Source organism: Ursus maritimus, unplaced genomic scaffold (assembly GCF_017311325.1).
Source record: "Ursus maritimus isolate PB19 unplaced genomic scaffold, ASM1731132v1 scaffold_6, whole genome shotgun sequence".
In the NCBI taxonomy this organism is placed as follows: domain Eukaryota; kingdom Metazoa; phylum Chordata; class Mammalia; order Carnivora; family Ursidae; genus Ursus; species Ursus maritimus.
In genome coordinates, this window is record NW_024426774.1 from 38,507,580 (window position 1) to 38,523,415 (window position 15,836).

At 46.4% G+C, this 15,836-nt stretch overlaps 2 protein-coding genes across 2 annotated transcripts in view; one reads left to right on the forward strand and one right to left on the reverse strand.

The window, feature by feature from the left end:
• Positions 1 to 7,228, reverse strand: part of USP39 (ubiquitin specific peptidase 39) — a 28,249-nt gene extending 21,021 nt beyond the window's left edge. The window contains exons 1-5 of the mRNA XM_008700078.2: positions 6,914 to 7,228; positions 4,874 to 4,943; positions 2,675 to 2,769; positions 1,390 to 1,526; positions 7 to 159 (exon numbers count right to left, since the gene is read on the reverse strand). Coding sequence (XP_008698300.2) covers positions 7 to 159; positions 1,390 to 1,526; positions 2,675 to 2,769; positions 4,874 to 4,943; positions 6,914 to 7,181 — 723 coding nt within the window. The 5' untranslated portion in view covers positions 7,182 to 7,228. The remainder of the gene's footprint in view (positions 1 to 6; positions 160 to 1,389; positions 1,527 to 2,674; positions 2,770 to 4,873; positions 4,944 to 6,913) is intronic.
• A 1,394-nt stretch (positions 7,229 to 8,622) lies between these two features.
• Positions 8,623 to 14,153, forward strand: CUNH2orf68 (chromosome unknown C2orf68 homolog). Its single transcript, XM_040623237.1, has 4 exons — positions 8,623 to 8,836; positions 8,915 to 9,033; positions 9,930 to 10,081; positions 10,448 to 14,153. The coding sequence occupies exons 1-4, from the start codon at positions 8,730 to 8,732 to the stop codon at positions 10,568 to 10,570; spliced, it is 501 nt and encodes a 166-aa protein (XP_040479171.1). The 5' UTR covers positions 8,623 to 8,729; the 3' UTR covers positions 10,571 to 14,153.
• Positions 14,154 to 15,836: the final 1,683 nt, after the last annotated feature.

Below are 15,836 nucleotides of genomic sequence, written 5' to 3' on the forward strand. Positions count from 1 at the left end.
TCCTACCTGAAGGACAGCGTTGGCGTAGTCATTGGCCTTTATGTTATTCAGGCCCACGATGCCTGGCAGGTAAGTGGTACCATCATATGCCCGGGACAATTTGGCTTGCTTGTCCAAGTTTGCAATCTGCTGCTTTGTGAAAGTGGGTTTCAACACATACTGCAAAGCAAAAGAAAATTCCAAGTTTTCATGCTCTCCACTGTAGAAAGCCCTACAGTGTTCACAAGATATATCTGATATATCTGAAATAGCAATTTCTGACAAAAACAAAAAACACTTTGGTCATGAATGTCTCACTACACACCTAAAGGGCTCCCAACAATAGGTATAACGGCTGAGGTAACGTAGAACAGGCCCTTTCCACATTACTAATCTAGAAGGGGATCTCTGTGTTTAACCCAAAATCACTGAATCCCAGGTGCTTCCTCAGACCTCAGGTCTAGCCAACTCCATGATAAATGACTGTCAGAAACTGGAGAACACTCAAGTCTCTGCAGGCAGCAGGAGTCTGAGTCTCAGGTGGGACCACACACGGAGCCGGCACGGACCCAGGAGCAGGAACGTCTCCCCACTTCTGCAACCTGCGATCTCATGAATTCTCTGTGGCTGGAGGGGCAGGAACAGAACCTTCCCCACTCCAGTCCTAGAGCTACGAGGGTCATCACACAAAGGGCTGAACAGAGGTCTCTATTAACTCATTTTGAAACCTTGCATTTATTTCACTCTCTCTCCAAATACTATAACTACTTTAACCTCAGCTATTAACAGGTCTATAAAACCAACATAAATAATGTTTCAAACACTCTGAACACCAAGCTTTCCTTAAAAATGAACAGACTATTCAGCATGAATATATAGACATTTGCTGAAAAGGAAAATAATAATCAACAGTTCCAACATTAATCAAACCCAAGACTTTTCATGCTCTCCACTTAAGTACAGTGACTCTTGGCACAGATCGCACACCAGAGACTGCAGATGGGATGCACTGGCCATTCTGGCTGCATCGTATCAAGAAGCCAGGAGCTGGTATACAACTTGGTATCCACTGTCCTACACCAGGCCCAATTCATATCCCTACTCCAAAGTGTGAAAGGGAATACAGTTCACAAAAATGCTTTTACCCCAATTAGAAAGCAGCCATTTTTCTTTAGTCCTCTAATTTTCAACATTAAAAGCAGAAATAACACCTAGGCTGCAGACCATAGACCACAATTATGAATCCTGACCTTCTTACTCACGTCTCCCTGGTTCCTCCCCAAGGAAAAGAAGCCTCTTCAAGCCTAAAGGACTGAAATTCTTCCCTAACCTCGTGTGAGGCAGATCCCCAGGAGCGCTGGGATGGCTCCCAAGAGAACTAGTTCCAAACCAGCCCTCTAAGACACATACTGTGATATCCTCCAGCGAGGAATCAATGATCTCGTAGTTGTCTGGAAGGCAGTAGAACTTGAGGGTGTGGAGGTTGAGGAAGACATGGTGGCTAAACTGGACGCTGTGAATGTAGGCATGAGACTTCAAACCACGACCTGTAGAGAAGGGTGAAAGGCTTTAAGAGCAGGGCAGGTGCCAGAGAGGCACAAATCAGATTTGCTTTTCCTTTCATAATTTTGTACTGGAACATGTTAATATCTGCAAAAACAAAGTACTATGCCATCTGTGCAATGAATCTCTTACATGAACTCTTCTCATCACAAAAAATCAGCAAGGAAGAATAGCACGTTATTTTATCGCCTGGACGGCATAAGACACTGGTTAGGGAAACTAATTTCATACACATAAATGAAGTATGTGTGTGCATGCAGTTGTGTATGAGTTAGTTCCATCTTATTCAGAATTAAAACTATCTATGCATATATCATGTATAACACATGCACAGATATGCACAAATACACATATGAATATCCTATGACAGTCCACCACCATTCAGTCCTGAATTTCCAAACACCCACATTCAGGACAATCCTGAACCTACATACCCTTGTTCACATTGCCACTCCTTTCTAGCATCTCTCTCTCTTAACCCATCCGAACCCTCTGTGTCCTGCCAGTTCAAATCCCACCTTGACCTCCTCCATGAATTAAACACAAACACTCCAGTTAACATTGATCTTTGCACGTTTCAATTCCCATAGTCTTTTTATTCATTCTCAGTGCCATGCAGTCCAGCAGTAATCTTTATGATCTTATAGAGTTTACTGATTGTTTTATACGTTAATCTTCACTATTTATGAGCTCTATAAGTGCAAGGAATGTAGTTTACATTTCTTTTGAATCCTCCAGTAATCTGTAGATAGCATTTGCTTGGTCTGAATGAATTAATAAATTTCCAGGAAAGAACAAAATGTAAAAGCCCTCAGAGCAAAAGGATTTTCAAAAAAAAAGACATGAGTACAGAAAACATCAGAGATTCAAAAACCCATAGCCTTTGAGGTCTCCTGCATAGCCCCAACTAGTTCTTTCTCCCCGTCACATGTATACAGGTTCTGACAGGAGAATCTCCTATTGATTTCCTAAGAGTATCCCAATTTCCTGGGAAGAAAGATAGGGCTTCTCAGATGCAACTCCTGACAGCAGCTTACTTTCTTTAAAAAGGGGGGGGGGGGGACCTCACTGGAGCAGACCTGTAGCGGGCACTGAAAACTTAGCAAGTTTATAATATACAACATTTACTTACCCTGAAAGTACTTGCCACACACAAGACAGGCATATGCATTAATATGTGAGAGGGAGATGGAACACAGCTTCTCAAAGTCAAAGTCCAGCACACTCCTAAAAGAACCAAACAAAAGAAAAAACAATAGGGAGAGATGCCTAGGAAAGCACCCAAGTGAAGCAGCACGAGCTCCACATCCCACAGCATCACATAGCATCCTTCAGAGATGGTTCAATGACCATATATATGTATAAACTGTGGGGAACATTAACTATTCCTCCCCTAGCCATTTAATATAGCACTCCTACCTACAAAGCCCCAAAGCAGCGTCAAGGCATCTCTACCAGACACATAAGGCAATGACCCTCTTTCTTTTTAAAATTTACAACCAGTAGAGAATCTTCCATTGCAGTTGCTTTCTGTGGAGGAAAAGCTAAAGTAGGACTAATGCAACAGGGCCCCACAGGCATTCTAAATTAAAAGACTGGGGATGAGTGCACCTGGTCGGCTGAGTCGGAAGTGTCCAACTCTTGACTTCAGCTCAGGTCCTGATCTCAGGGTCATGAGATCTAACCCCACGTCAGGCTCTGTGCTGAGCATGGAGCCTGCTCAAGATTCTCTCTCCCTCTCCCTCTGCCCACCCCCTCTCTAGGAAAAAAAAAAAAAAAGACAGGTAGTAGAAGGACATCAGAAGAGTGAACAAGCCCTTTTATAAGAGAAAAATCTATTTTTGTCCATAAAAATAAATGGGAAGCCTGAATATTAGGAGAATATCTACAAACAGATCTACTTATTCAACTGCAAAGTACTGTGATATGAATAGCAGGCAGATTAAGGGACAAAAAACTTTACTTTCATTGAATCCACAAGTGACAAAGAGATTTCTCATCAAATATTAACTCTAATTAATTGGTAATGGTCCCAGTAAAGCTGCAACGTCCATTAAAGGAGGCAATAACTGTAAGTGGATACTGACATTTAAATTCAAAATAATTATTTTTTAAAATATTTTATTTATTTATTTGAGAGAGAGAGAGACAACAAGAGAGGGAACACAAGCAGGGAGCGTGGAAGAAGCAGGCTTCCCACTGAGCAGGGAGCCCGACATGGGGTTTGATCCTAGGACTCTGGGATCATGACCCGAGCCAAAGGCAGATGCTCAACAACTGAGCCACACAGGCGCCCCTAAATTTAAAATAATTAAAATTTGAAACTGGGTTCCTCAATCCATGTTTCGAGTCCTCTCTAGCCATAAATGTCTTGCACCTGCCACACTGGACAGCCCTTGTAAAGAGCAATTCCATTACTGAGAGAAGGTCTGTATCTAATCCATATATTAGACAGTACTACCTTAGGGCATAAGCTGAAAAGCAGCCTAAGATGCCATCTGGGATTAGAAAAAAGAAACAAGGATGAGGTAACTACTTCTGCTTTCGGATATATTTTTATGTTATTCTTTTCTCTGTTGAATTCCAGCCACCTAAAGTACTACCTAGCACACAGTGAGTGTTCAAAAGATATTTAAATTTGCTACTGTCATTTTAAGAACACATGTACCCTGTTATTCCATCAAACCAATTCAAAATAAACTAAAAGCTCTTTATGCACGTGCCCACCCTAAAAAAAAACATGGCCTTTCACACTTTATATTAAAAGGCTGGGGCGCCTGGTGGCTCAGTTGTTAAGCGTCTGCCTTAGGCTCAGGGCGTGATCCCGGCGTTCTGGGATCGAGCCCCACATCAGGCTCCTCCGCTGGGAGCCTGCTTCTTCCTCTCCCACTCCCCCTGCCTGTGTTCCCTCTCTCACTGGCTGTCTCTCTCTCCATCAAATAAATAAATAAAATGTTTAAAAAAAAATAAAAGGCAAAGATTAATAAATACGGCAAGAAGCACAATTTTCTGGGCAGAAAGCTTTAAAAGGGATGAAGTTCGTGAACGTGTTGTTCGATGTACAAAGAATTTTCTGGGGCACCTGGGTGGCTCAGTCGTTAAGCATCTGCCTTCGACTCAGGTCATGATCCCAGGGTCCTGCGATCGAGCCCTGCATTGGGCTCCCTGCTCAGTGGGAAGCCTGCTTCTCCCTCTCCCACTCCCCCTGCTTATTTCCCTCTCTCGCTATGTCTCTCGCTGTCAAATAAATAAAATCTTAAAAAAAAAAAAAAGACTTTTCTGCATAGATTCCATTGTTTTTTGCTGCCCTCGGCATTCCTATTCTACTGACCTGTTAATGGTATCCAGGTACGGGCAATGGCGGCTCCTCCGGTCCTCGGAATCCACGCGGCCATTCTTTGCTGAAAGGAAATCATCACAGGCTGTGAAAATGGGAAACCCATACTCAAGGTCAACTACTAGTACAACCAAAAAAATGAGAAAAACCCAACAGGATGAGCTCTTACACAGGTGGCCCAGCAATACACCAAAAAGCCCAGTAATAGAAAAACACCAAATTGGGAGAATATATTTGAAACACATATAACCAACAAACGATTCATTTGCAGATTACATAAAGAAATCTGGTGAAGAAATAACAAAAAGACAAATAATCCAACAGAAAACGAGGAATATAACCCTTATCAGCAATCAAGAAACTGCCAATCTCCTTGCACAACGATACACCACTTCACACCTACAGGACAGGAAAAAATAAAACCAGAAAATTCCAAGTGTTAGCAAATACAGAGTGCAATGGAAGTGCTCACGTACTGCTGGTGGGAGTGTAAACTGTTACAATCTCCTGGAAAATAGTACAGCAAGATCAACGCTGAAAATATGCAGACCTTTGACCCAGCAATCTCCACTTATAAACTGGAGAGAAACTTATGCGCATGTACACTGGGAGTGCTTTTTACTAAAAATATTTATCGCAGCGATATTTAAAATAGGGCCCAAACTGGAAACAAACCAAATATCCACCACAAATAAAATCGATAAACATATTTTGGTATATCATCAATAGAACACTATATAGCCATAAACATCTATTTGGATGAACCTCAAAAATATGGCTAGCAAAAAAAAAAAAGACAAATCAGAAGACCACATATAGTATTCCATTTATATCAAACACAAAGTAAAACACAGTACTACTTACGGACACATATATGAGGTAAAACTAAAAATAAAAATAGACATGATTAGAAAAAAAATTCAGAATAGTGAATTCCTAAGCAAGGAAGGAAGGCAGGTACAACTGGGTAGGAGCCTATGGAAGCTTCTAAGGTACTGGTTATGTGCCACTTGTAACGCTGAATAGCATTAGGAGACAAGTCTCCATGGGTCTCTCATGTTTTTGCCCATATTGTGACCAGAGGCACTGTCTGCCTCCAGACTACCTTGTCAAGGATGTTTGTATAGAAAACGGCATTGGAAGACGTTGGGGGGGGGGGGGTCTCCCTACAAAGCAAAGGGGGTCAAGCTCACAGACCAATATAAAAGATTCACATTCTGTAAGCCCAGAGTTCCTCTCCTGGAAGGCCACCCACTGTGAGTATAAGTTCTCTTCAAATTGCACTGTGGAAAATGATACTACAGGAACTTACCCTGTCTTCATCAGCATCTAGAAAACTGTGGCAGGCTAACTAGGCAGCTTGCAAATAAAATCTCAAACTCTTCACAGTTCTTGACAAGTGGTGAATTTAAGGATGTATATTTTCACTCTACTTTAAATTATACTTGTGCATTATATTCAGTCCATCTTAGTACCTGTGATCTATTTCATCATAAAAATGAAAGGGGGAGGGAAGACAAGCCAGAAAAACAAGTGGGATCCTAGTGTGTCCCAGAGAAAACAATCTCCTTATCACTATTATTCAAGATATCTAAGAAACAACTTCTCTTCCAAAGAAGGGGAGACCTGAAGATGACAAGCTACTTAAGAAAAATCAAAGAATACCCTGAAATTATTAATTATTCAAAGAATATTTATCAAGCACTTTCTATGAGCAAGGTGCTATTCTGGACTCTGTGTGTAATACCAAAATATGTCAAACAGAGGACCCTAAGCAAGAAGTTTAAGATTTAATATTAAAGTATAATCATACACAGATAACCTGGACCAGAAAACAAAATTATAAAGTTTTAGAGAACTAATACTGTCCTCACTACAATGCAGTCGAGTCTGGTCGAGGACACTAAGAGTGGGAATCCCCCAACCCCACGCCCACCCCCACTCCCAGAGAAAGTTGGAAAGAGGGAAAGGAGAACGCGAGAATGGAGTCCGCTCCTGGCCTGGCCCGGCCCAGCCCAACCCAGCCCCGCGCACCTCGCACCTCCCGCTCAGGCTCAGAGTCCTCGTCGGCGTCGCGCTCCCGCTTTACCCGCACAGCCGGAATCACGGGCGTCGGGGCCTCCCGCGCGCTCACCGGCTCGACCTCCCGCTTCACACGCACTGGGCTGCCCCGGGAGCTCGGCACCTCGGCTTCCCGCTCCCGATCTCGCTCCCGCTTGACGCGACCCGAGCTGCCCCGCGACTCGGACTCGCGCTTCCCGCGGGTAGAACCACGAGATTCACGCTTGGACCGGCCGGACATCGCCACTACCGGCCGAGTCGCTCTGCGCAGGCTCCAGGCACGCCAGATTGCGCGGCAAGTAGCCAATCAGGAGCGGCGCTGTTATGGCGCCCTAGGCAGTCTACGAGTCGCCATCGAGGACACTTTATGCCGCGAGAAACTTCTGGGTAGTACTGGCCTCTTGTGGCCTCCTAGCGGCGGCGTGCGCACCTGAGAAAAGCCTGCGGGCCTACTGCCACCTTACCCATAATTTTCTGGATTAGAAAAGGTTGTTATTGGGCCCCGGATTTCTTCGAGATGCTTTGTGCCCGGGAACCAGAATGGGGAAGTCGTCTCCAAAGTCGCTGCGCACCAGAGAACTAGGCGACATCCCCAAACCATCCCGCTCATGCAGCAACGTGGCTACTCTAATTCCGCATTTAGGGGATTGCACTCGGCATCACAGGAAGATACAAACGTCAGGCAAAGAGCAACAACTTTGACGCTAGTAAAACTCAAACTTCAGGTCCTGTGACCTTCACGACCCGCTTCACGGCCCTGAACTAGTTTGTTTGTATAGTTTTACTGAGATGGAATTGACATGTAATCAAATGCACGTTTAAAGTGTGCAATTCGCTAAATACTGATGGATGGGTGTATACACTCTGAAACCGTCACCACGATCAAGATAAGGAACCTACCCACCAGCCTCAAAATTGTCCTTCCCCAAACATCTGCTTTCTGTCACTACAGAGCAGTTTTATATAAACGGAAGACCACGGTGTGTCCACTTTTTGCCTGGTCCCTTTGGCTAGAATTTGAGATTCATCCACGTAGTTGCGTGTATCAACAACTTGTTCCTTTCGATTGCTTAGAGGTATTCTATCGTATGGATGTACTAGTATGTCGCTGTACTAATCACACATTTCTAATTCTGTCGTTTTTTAAAGAGGACTCCAAAACTTTACACTCAGATCCTGAAAAGCGCTGGGTCCTCCCGCAGGGACAGTTAAGATATGGGTCGTGTGGGCTCGGGCGCTGGGCAGGCGGGAAGGGGCGCCCCGCGGGACTGTGCGGCCAACGTGCCGCTGTGAGCCCTGCGCGAGCACTCGCCTCCTCACAATCTCTTTCGAGGCAGATGCTCTCGATGTCCTCGTTTACAAATGAGGAAACTGAGGCTCCTCGGGGTTCAAGTCAGCCAAGGTCACTGCAACTGGTGATGGAAGTTTCACAGCATTTTATTACCACAAAAAGGAAAGGAAGACTCCACACCGATCGCTGAGTAGTGTAATGGGTGCTTTGTGTTTTTCTGAATTTTCTGGTGTATCAGCAGTAAGCCTAAATCCTGGTTCCCATTGCTAATGTCACAAAGAAAAGCCCCGACGGCGAGAGGAAGCCGCGCATGCCCCATCCCAGCACCCGCGCTGGGGAACTCCGCGCGCCACGACGCTCGGCCAGGCAGGCTCTTTGGGGGCGGGACGTAAGGGCGCGGGGCCGGAAGTCGGGCCAGGGGCGGCGCGGAACTCTCCCGGTGGGAGGGCGGCCGTTAGGGCCGTTGAGTTGGCTGCGGCTCTGAGCACCAGGCTCCAGATGGAAGCGGCTCCGGATCCCGGGCCGGGGCTCTGCTGCAAGCCTGGCGGGCGGCTGGACATGAGCCACGGCTTTGTGCACCACATCCGACGGAACCAGCTCGCCCGGTACCGCCCCGCCCCGCTGCCGCCGCCCCCAGCGTAGCTCGGCCCCGCGGTCCCTGACTCCCGCTCGGCTCCCCGCAGGGACGACTATGACAAGAAGGTGAAGCAGGCGGCCAAGGAGAAGGCTAGGAGGCGGCACACGCCCGCGCCGACGCGGCCCCGCAAGCCCGACCTGCAGGTGTACCTGCCGAGACACCGAGGTGAGGCCGCCCACCCCGCCTGCCTCCTCTAGCCCGCGCGCTCTTTCGGTCCCCAGCCCTCTGTCTCTACGCACTCATTTCTCTAAGTGGATAAAGCCACTTCTTAACCCCCAAGGCTCACTTCTTGTCGTCCCTTCCCGGAACCCCCCTACCTCGACGCTCCCCATTCGCTCACTGATTCTCCATGACAACAGAGAAGGCTCGCGGCCCCCAGTTAAGCATCACTATTAACAGGAAATACCTGGGAGCCAGCACGTAGTTGTTTGCTGGTTTGCCCACCATGCTGTGCTTTAGGGTTCTCATTACCTGTCAGAGAGCTTGGCACAGCTATAGTTGACCAGGACATAGGTGTGGAATGACACTCAAACTCAGTATTTAAGATGGCCTTTTCTCCAGCTTCCCAGGGACCTAGAGATCACAATAGCTAACATGGCACTAAATTTGTTTAGTGTTACTTGAAAGTGTTTTTAGATCTTGGGTACATTAATTCATTTAATTTTCACTGGATCTCATAAGAGGGAAACTTGTCACTTCTGTTTCACGGGAAACAGGAACAGAGAGATTAACTTGCCCAAGGTCTCATAGCTAATAAATGGCTGAGTCTGGATTTGAACCCAGGTAGGACTCTAGCCAACTCTCCACTACCTTTCAAACTTATTCACTAGATGAAGGTGCATTGCGTATCTACTACGTGATAGGATCGTGCTGGCCCCAGATCAGGCATACAAAGATAAATGAAACTATTGATTGGCTGCACATTTAACACATAACACACAAGCACAGAGTCCATAAGAAGATCGGGACTTTCTTTACGGTATGTTTTCGTATGTCATCCATGTGGGCAGGGACTCCAGCAGCCTTCCCCTCTTCCCTCTCACTGTGATTCATCCTTCCAGATGGCTCTACCCACCCAAGCAACCCAGACTGTGAGGAGTCCGGTGAAAGCAGCAGTAGTGGCGGCTCCGAGCCAGAACCTTCTGGCCATCAGCTCTTCTGTTTAGAATATGAGGCAGACAGCGGAGAGGTCACCTCAGTTATCGTGTATCAGGTATGCCTCGTGGAAATAGCTGCAGCCTGAAGGTCCTTGGCCGTGTTAGAAATCACTGCCAGAGCCTGAGCCACTGTTTTCCTCAGGGCCAGTGGGAAGTGTCGGCTCCACATAGGAGCATAGACTGCTGGGCAATGCTTTTGAGCACAACTCACGCCTGTCATGCAGTGATTCTCAGCAGGCACCTGGGAGGGCATGTGGCCCCCAGCTGAAAATCACTATTACAGGGGACACCTGGGAAATGACAGGCACTGGCAAGAAGCCGTGAGTCAAATGGAGTTCTGCGAGAGTGTTGTCTAGGGACAGGACAGGTCGCCTTTCCAGAAGAGGCCAGGCCCTGAGCTTCTTGACTCTTCCTCCACGTAGGACGATGATCCAGGAAGGGTGAGTGAGGAGGTGGCGGCACACACGCCTCTGGACCCACCCATGCGAGAGGCCCTCAAATTGCGCGTCCAGGAGGAGATTGCAAAGCGCCAGAGCCGACACTGACCAGGCTGAAGGCATCCTCACCAGGCTGGATTCACTGCCCAGGGAGCTCACTCCTACTTTGGGGGTGCCAGGACCAGTCTGAGCTGATCTTGAGATACACACACACACACCCGAGCTCAACAGCCATAGGAACAATATTGCAGGGACAAGCCTGCTTTGCAGGCCATCTTTCTTGTATGTTGGGCCATTTGACCACCTTAGTATTTTGGAATTTGAGAATTTTGTTTGGCTAACTTGGTGTTCTAGAAGCAGAGATCCCAGGAAAAGCTGAGGTTTATGAAACCTTATGCCAACATGCTGCTTTCTTACTGAGGTCGTGTGCTGTGGGACACCTTAACCACTGCTGCTCCACCTGCTTAATGAACCGTGGTTGTTGTTTTACAATTCCTTTGTTCCTTGCTTCTCATTTCCATCCATGCTTTCCTACACCTTTTTTTCAGCCATTTCTTTGTTCTTTCCATTCCCTCATCTTTGTCTCAGAATCCATCAGTTCCACCCCACCTCCCGATGTGACTGTGCACCTCCCAACTGCTCAGGACTGTGGAGGTGGGGAGTTCTGAGGGGTCTACCTTTCTGACAAGCTCTCCCAGTAATTCCAATACCAATGAAGTGGGAGGTCTTCGTTTTGAGACTGACTTGCAAGCATGTCTCCCTCCCCTTCCATGGCTTTTGCAGGTTTCTCTCACACCACTCTGCTTTGCACTGTCTAGATAGAGACCTAGGAAGATGATGCCAGAACTCAACTGCAAGGATTTCTTGCAGCAAAACCTGCCTTGGTTAGGGCTACAGGATTCCAGTTTTCAACCTCATCCCTAGCTGTGAACAGACCATCCTCTGCTCAGGCTAAAGGGGAATTATCAAAACAAGCTTGAAACTGACTCTCCAGATGTGATTTAACAGTCTTGAATGTATATACAAAGGGAAATTCAACATGAGCAATAATTGCCTATTTGGAGCCCTAGTTGCAAAAAAAAAAAAAAAAAGGCCTGAATAATGGACCGTGAAATGAGCCTCTCTCATCTGCCCTGCCCCTGCCCCATTCCTTCTCCTTTCCTATCTCCCAAGAGTATATAAACTGAGATCCTTAGAATAAAGATCCTAGGAATATCACTGTTTTCACCTCAGTGACCATTTTCCCTAAAGCAGGGTTAGGCTAAGGTCTGAGAAGTCCACAGGACATCCTATGCACTGCAGTTCCAAGCCACTTCAGATTTCCAGCAATTGACCTAACCTCAGTGACTTGAAGTATGGGGTTTAAGTAAGCCCATGAACACTAAGACCTCTTGAAACCAAAGTCCCCGTGCCCCAGGGGTTTCTCTGCATCAGGGTCTCAAGATCGGTCTGGCTGCTCCCTCTCAGCGGCTTTTCTTTTAAAGGACACCTGAGGGCACTGTTGGTTTGTGCCCTACACCCCTGAAAATCTACCACCTCGGAAATGGGGCAAGGCAGCTACTTAAACTACATCATTAGAATCCAGTAAGCCACAGCTTTCAGTGCCAGAGGAATTCTGGGAAAGTGAATGAGGTAGATAAGTTCGATGGGCCTGGTTGTGAAGGGAGCCAGGACCAGAGTGTTCCTGACCCACTGAGCTGGCCCAAGGTTAAATGCCTTAAACTTGCCAGTCCTGGGCTTGTTTCTACTTTCAGAGGAGAAAGTCTACCCTCCACTTATTTAGCCAGGCTAGAAGTGCCTTTTGACTCACAATGTTAACTCCCCTCCAGAGTCTCCGGGTCAAGGAGGCTGTGCCATACTCTCTCCCCAATCTTCCTGCAGCTCAGAGGACTGGGGATTTTAGTCTTCCAGCTCTTCAGCTGATCTTCTGACTTGGACGTAGGATTTCACTGGAACTCTTAGGCTTCCTAGTCTGGAAATACTTTTTGGGTCTGTCTTCTCACAACTGGACGGCCTGTTTCGTGGATTTATTACAGAATTTAGAAACAAGACCAGAAGAGGAGGTTGGGGGCATATCCCCTGAAATTTTAGCCTCCATTCCTGTTTGTGAGAAGGAAAGTGTGTGCCTAATGTGACCTTTTATGTCTGTCATGTAATCCTCACACTCTCAGGTAAGAGACTATGGGAACTCCTTGTTTGTGAACTTTTTCCTTGAGGCATTTTGCTTCTCAAGTGCATATAAAATATTTTCCACCCAAGAAAGCATCCTAATTCTTCGCTAATTTAAGCAGTAGGACCATAGAAAGCACGAAGCCTGGTACTTAAATGAGAGGTTGTCCTATAGGGGAAGCCTGTTGGTGGTGACACTGCCACTGCTCCGGATGTGCCTGCAGTGCTTCTCTGGTGATGGCCCTCAGCCAGTTGACAGCCTGATAGCTCAGGCTCATTGCTTATTGCCACCCCTCATCTGGGGTCCAAGATGGTATGGCTACTATCCAGTTTATTCACCAGACTTGCCTCCAGACATCTTCCAGCTGTCTTCAAAAATCAGTGCTTTGCCATTAAGGAGCATGTTACAGAGCATTTCCCACAAGCTCTAGAGATGTCACAGAGGACTGCCCCATGCTGTTTGGTACAGTGGCAACAGTGTCGGACTGACTGGAGCTTTCATGAAGGCAGGCTGCTCCAGAAGAACACTCATTTGACTAGATACATTCTTGGCTGTTTAAAAAAAAAAAAAGTCTGGTAGTCTCATAGACCTGTCTCGTGCCCATGAATGTTCTTCTCTTACTGAGGGGAGGCCTTGGGTTTTAAGGCTTTCTGTTTCCTGGGCCACCATAGGTGATACTATAAATAGAAGGAATCGGGGGTTTTAGGGGTTTTAGGGGCTTTGGGCTGTGTAAGAGTAAACACTGAAGTTTGAGTTCTAGCCAGTCGACAAGTCTAGAAATCTTTGAAGAATGTAATGCAAGAAGGAAAAAGAAGAATGTAAAGCTTTTTGTACCGAGAGTAGGAGTCTGTGGCACTTGGCCAGTCAGTACGACCAACGTGGGCAGTAACAAATGCTTCTCCCTGTGGATGAGCGTCTGAAAGGGGCATTTCACCTCCATGGTCCGCTCTGAGGGGCACTGCCAACAAGAGATTAGTCCATGGGGCTGGAAGAAACCCTCTGAGGTAGTGAGTATCCAACCTGCTGTTTATTTGCCAGGATGCATGGATAGTGGGGTAGTGGATCCCCATCTGGTTCACAAGCATAAATGAGACCTTTGCATATAGAGAGAGGAAGGAGGATAGGTTATTTTCCTACCTTCGAGCCCTTTGGGAGAATCAGCACAGAATGTTAACAGTTATTTGAAACATTTTCAGCTCCCTTGTTGAATTCCTATCCTATCCCTGAGGACTCGGATGGTCAAGAAGCCACAGGCACCCACCCCAAATTTCTCCAGTAGTTAAGAGTGACGCCAGAAGTAAAAACCTGAGTATATGGCTCCTTTGCCTTTTCAGAGCCTCCAGGATGAGAAGTCGGTTGCACTGGTTGTGTTAAATGTATAACAAGCCATATATTCTGTTTTCTCATTTCCAATGTTTCTGCTGTGTGAATGAATGAAGTTTGCAAATTATTTGAAAATCTTGGAAGGAGGTACTTTTCAAAAACAGTATTCTTTTTAAGCAATAAACTATTTTTACAGCACTGTTTTTGCCAAGAGTTTTGAAATCACTTGTGTACGTAAGGGAAGTGAAGATTAAATGCCTGCCCTAAAGTCATTCAGCACCACAGAATCAGCACTTGAAATCTCATCTCTTGCTTTGCCTTGACTATTTTAAGAACCGTCCTGGTTGGAGCATAACAACTAGACTCACGTAGCATTAGAGCTGGAAGGGACTATTAAAGATGTCTGGTCCCACTTATCTGATAAGTGACTCCACCCTACTAACTACCCATGAAGAGCCCTTCTGTCATAGGGAGTTCTATCTTGGGGTAATTCTACTTTAGGGACTGCTGAGATTATCCTATTAAGCCAAAATTTGCCTCTCTGTCACAGTTCTGGAGTGCCTGTCTTACCCCACTTTATGTTAGAATAGCCAGTTTAGGACCTAAGTAGCCACTCAGGTCTTCCCCATGGTAACAGTTGGACAGGAACTCAAACCGAGCTCAGCAGGATATAGTTAAGTGTTGACTAAGACTTGCAAAGCTCCCAGTGAGTTAGGAAATGCTGAGGGTTCACAGCGCCATCGGGCAAGTGAGAAAAAGGTGCCTGTTCCAAATGGGAACACACCTGGGCAGAAAGACAGTGCTTCTCTATGAATTAGAAAGCGACACTTCTGTGTCTTGGGCACAGGGCATGACCGGCAAAAAGTGGACTGGATTTTATACCCCACTGATCCATTCAGCCAGGTATTGTACAGTGATCACTCTGCACAGCCATATTTTTTTTTTTTGAGATTTTATTTGACAGAAATAGAGGGAACAAGCAGGGAAAGGGACAGGGAGAAGCAGGCACCCCTGCTGAGCAAGGACAATCCCAGGATCTCAGCATCAGGACCTGTGGGGATGACCTGAGCTGAAGGCAGACGCTTAACCGACTGAGCCACCCAGGCACCCCTGCTCAGCCATACTTCTTGAACCTGCTTTAACTGTGTCCTGATGCGATTGGGAAAAGGGCTCTCCAGCAGATTTCCAGTTTCCATTTTTATCTTCCATTGGGTCCAAAAAGGGTTGCTCCTTCAAGCCCTTGTGCAGTTTATCTGCTCCATTTTTTCCTCACAATACAGTGCCCCCTGTTTCTGCACATTACCTTTGACTCACCAATGCTGCCAGACCTAAGCTTCCCCTGCTTCTGGCAGCCTGGGCCCATGTTCCCTTCAGGTAATGATCCGTCAGCTCTGGTGTTGTCTCACAGGGGTGCTAGCACCTGCCAGGCTTCTTAGAGTGCTGAACACACTTCTCATATGTGAAAAGTATTCACACCCTTTTTATCATGAAAAGAAGGTCCAAGAAGTCACCTGTACATTTTGGTGAATTTATTCCCACACTATCCTGTTTCCTCTTCCCAAATTGTTCTGGGTCTCCAGTCTGCCCCTTCTCTCTTGCTTACCAATACCTGGCCATGTGTGACCATGGGTATCCATTGGTCTCTGTGGCCTTGTTTCAAGTAAGTGTTCATCAGCCAGGAAAAATGTTTTGGACACTGACTTCTGGACAACATTCTGTGTACTTGGACCCTTGAAAATAAAAAGTATCTGATGTAAGTCGTTCTCCTCCAGAGTTTGCTGAGCCGAGGGAAGCATAAGCCAAATCCAGGGCGCTTGAACTTAACCCCCAAGGCTTTGTGCGCCCTTCTTTGCGGACCCGACTCCCCTAGGACTGAAGCAG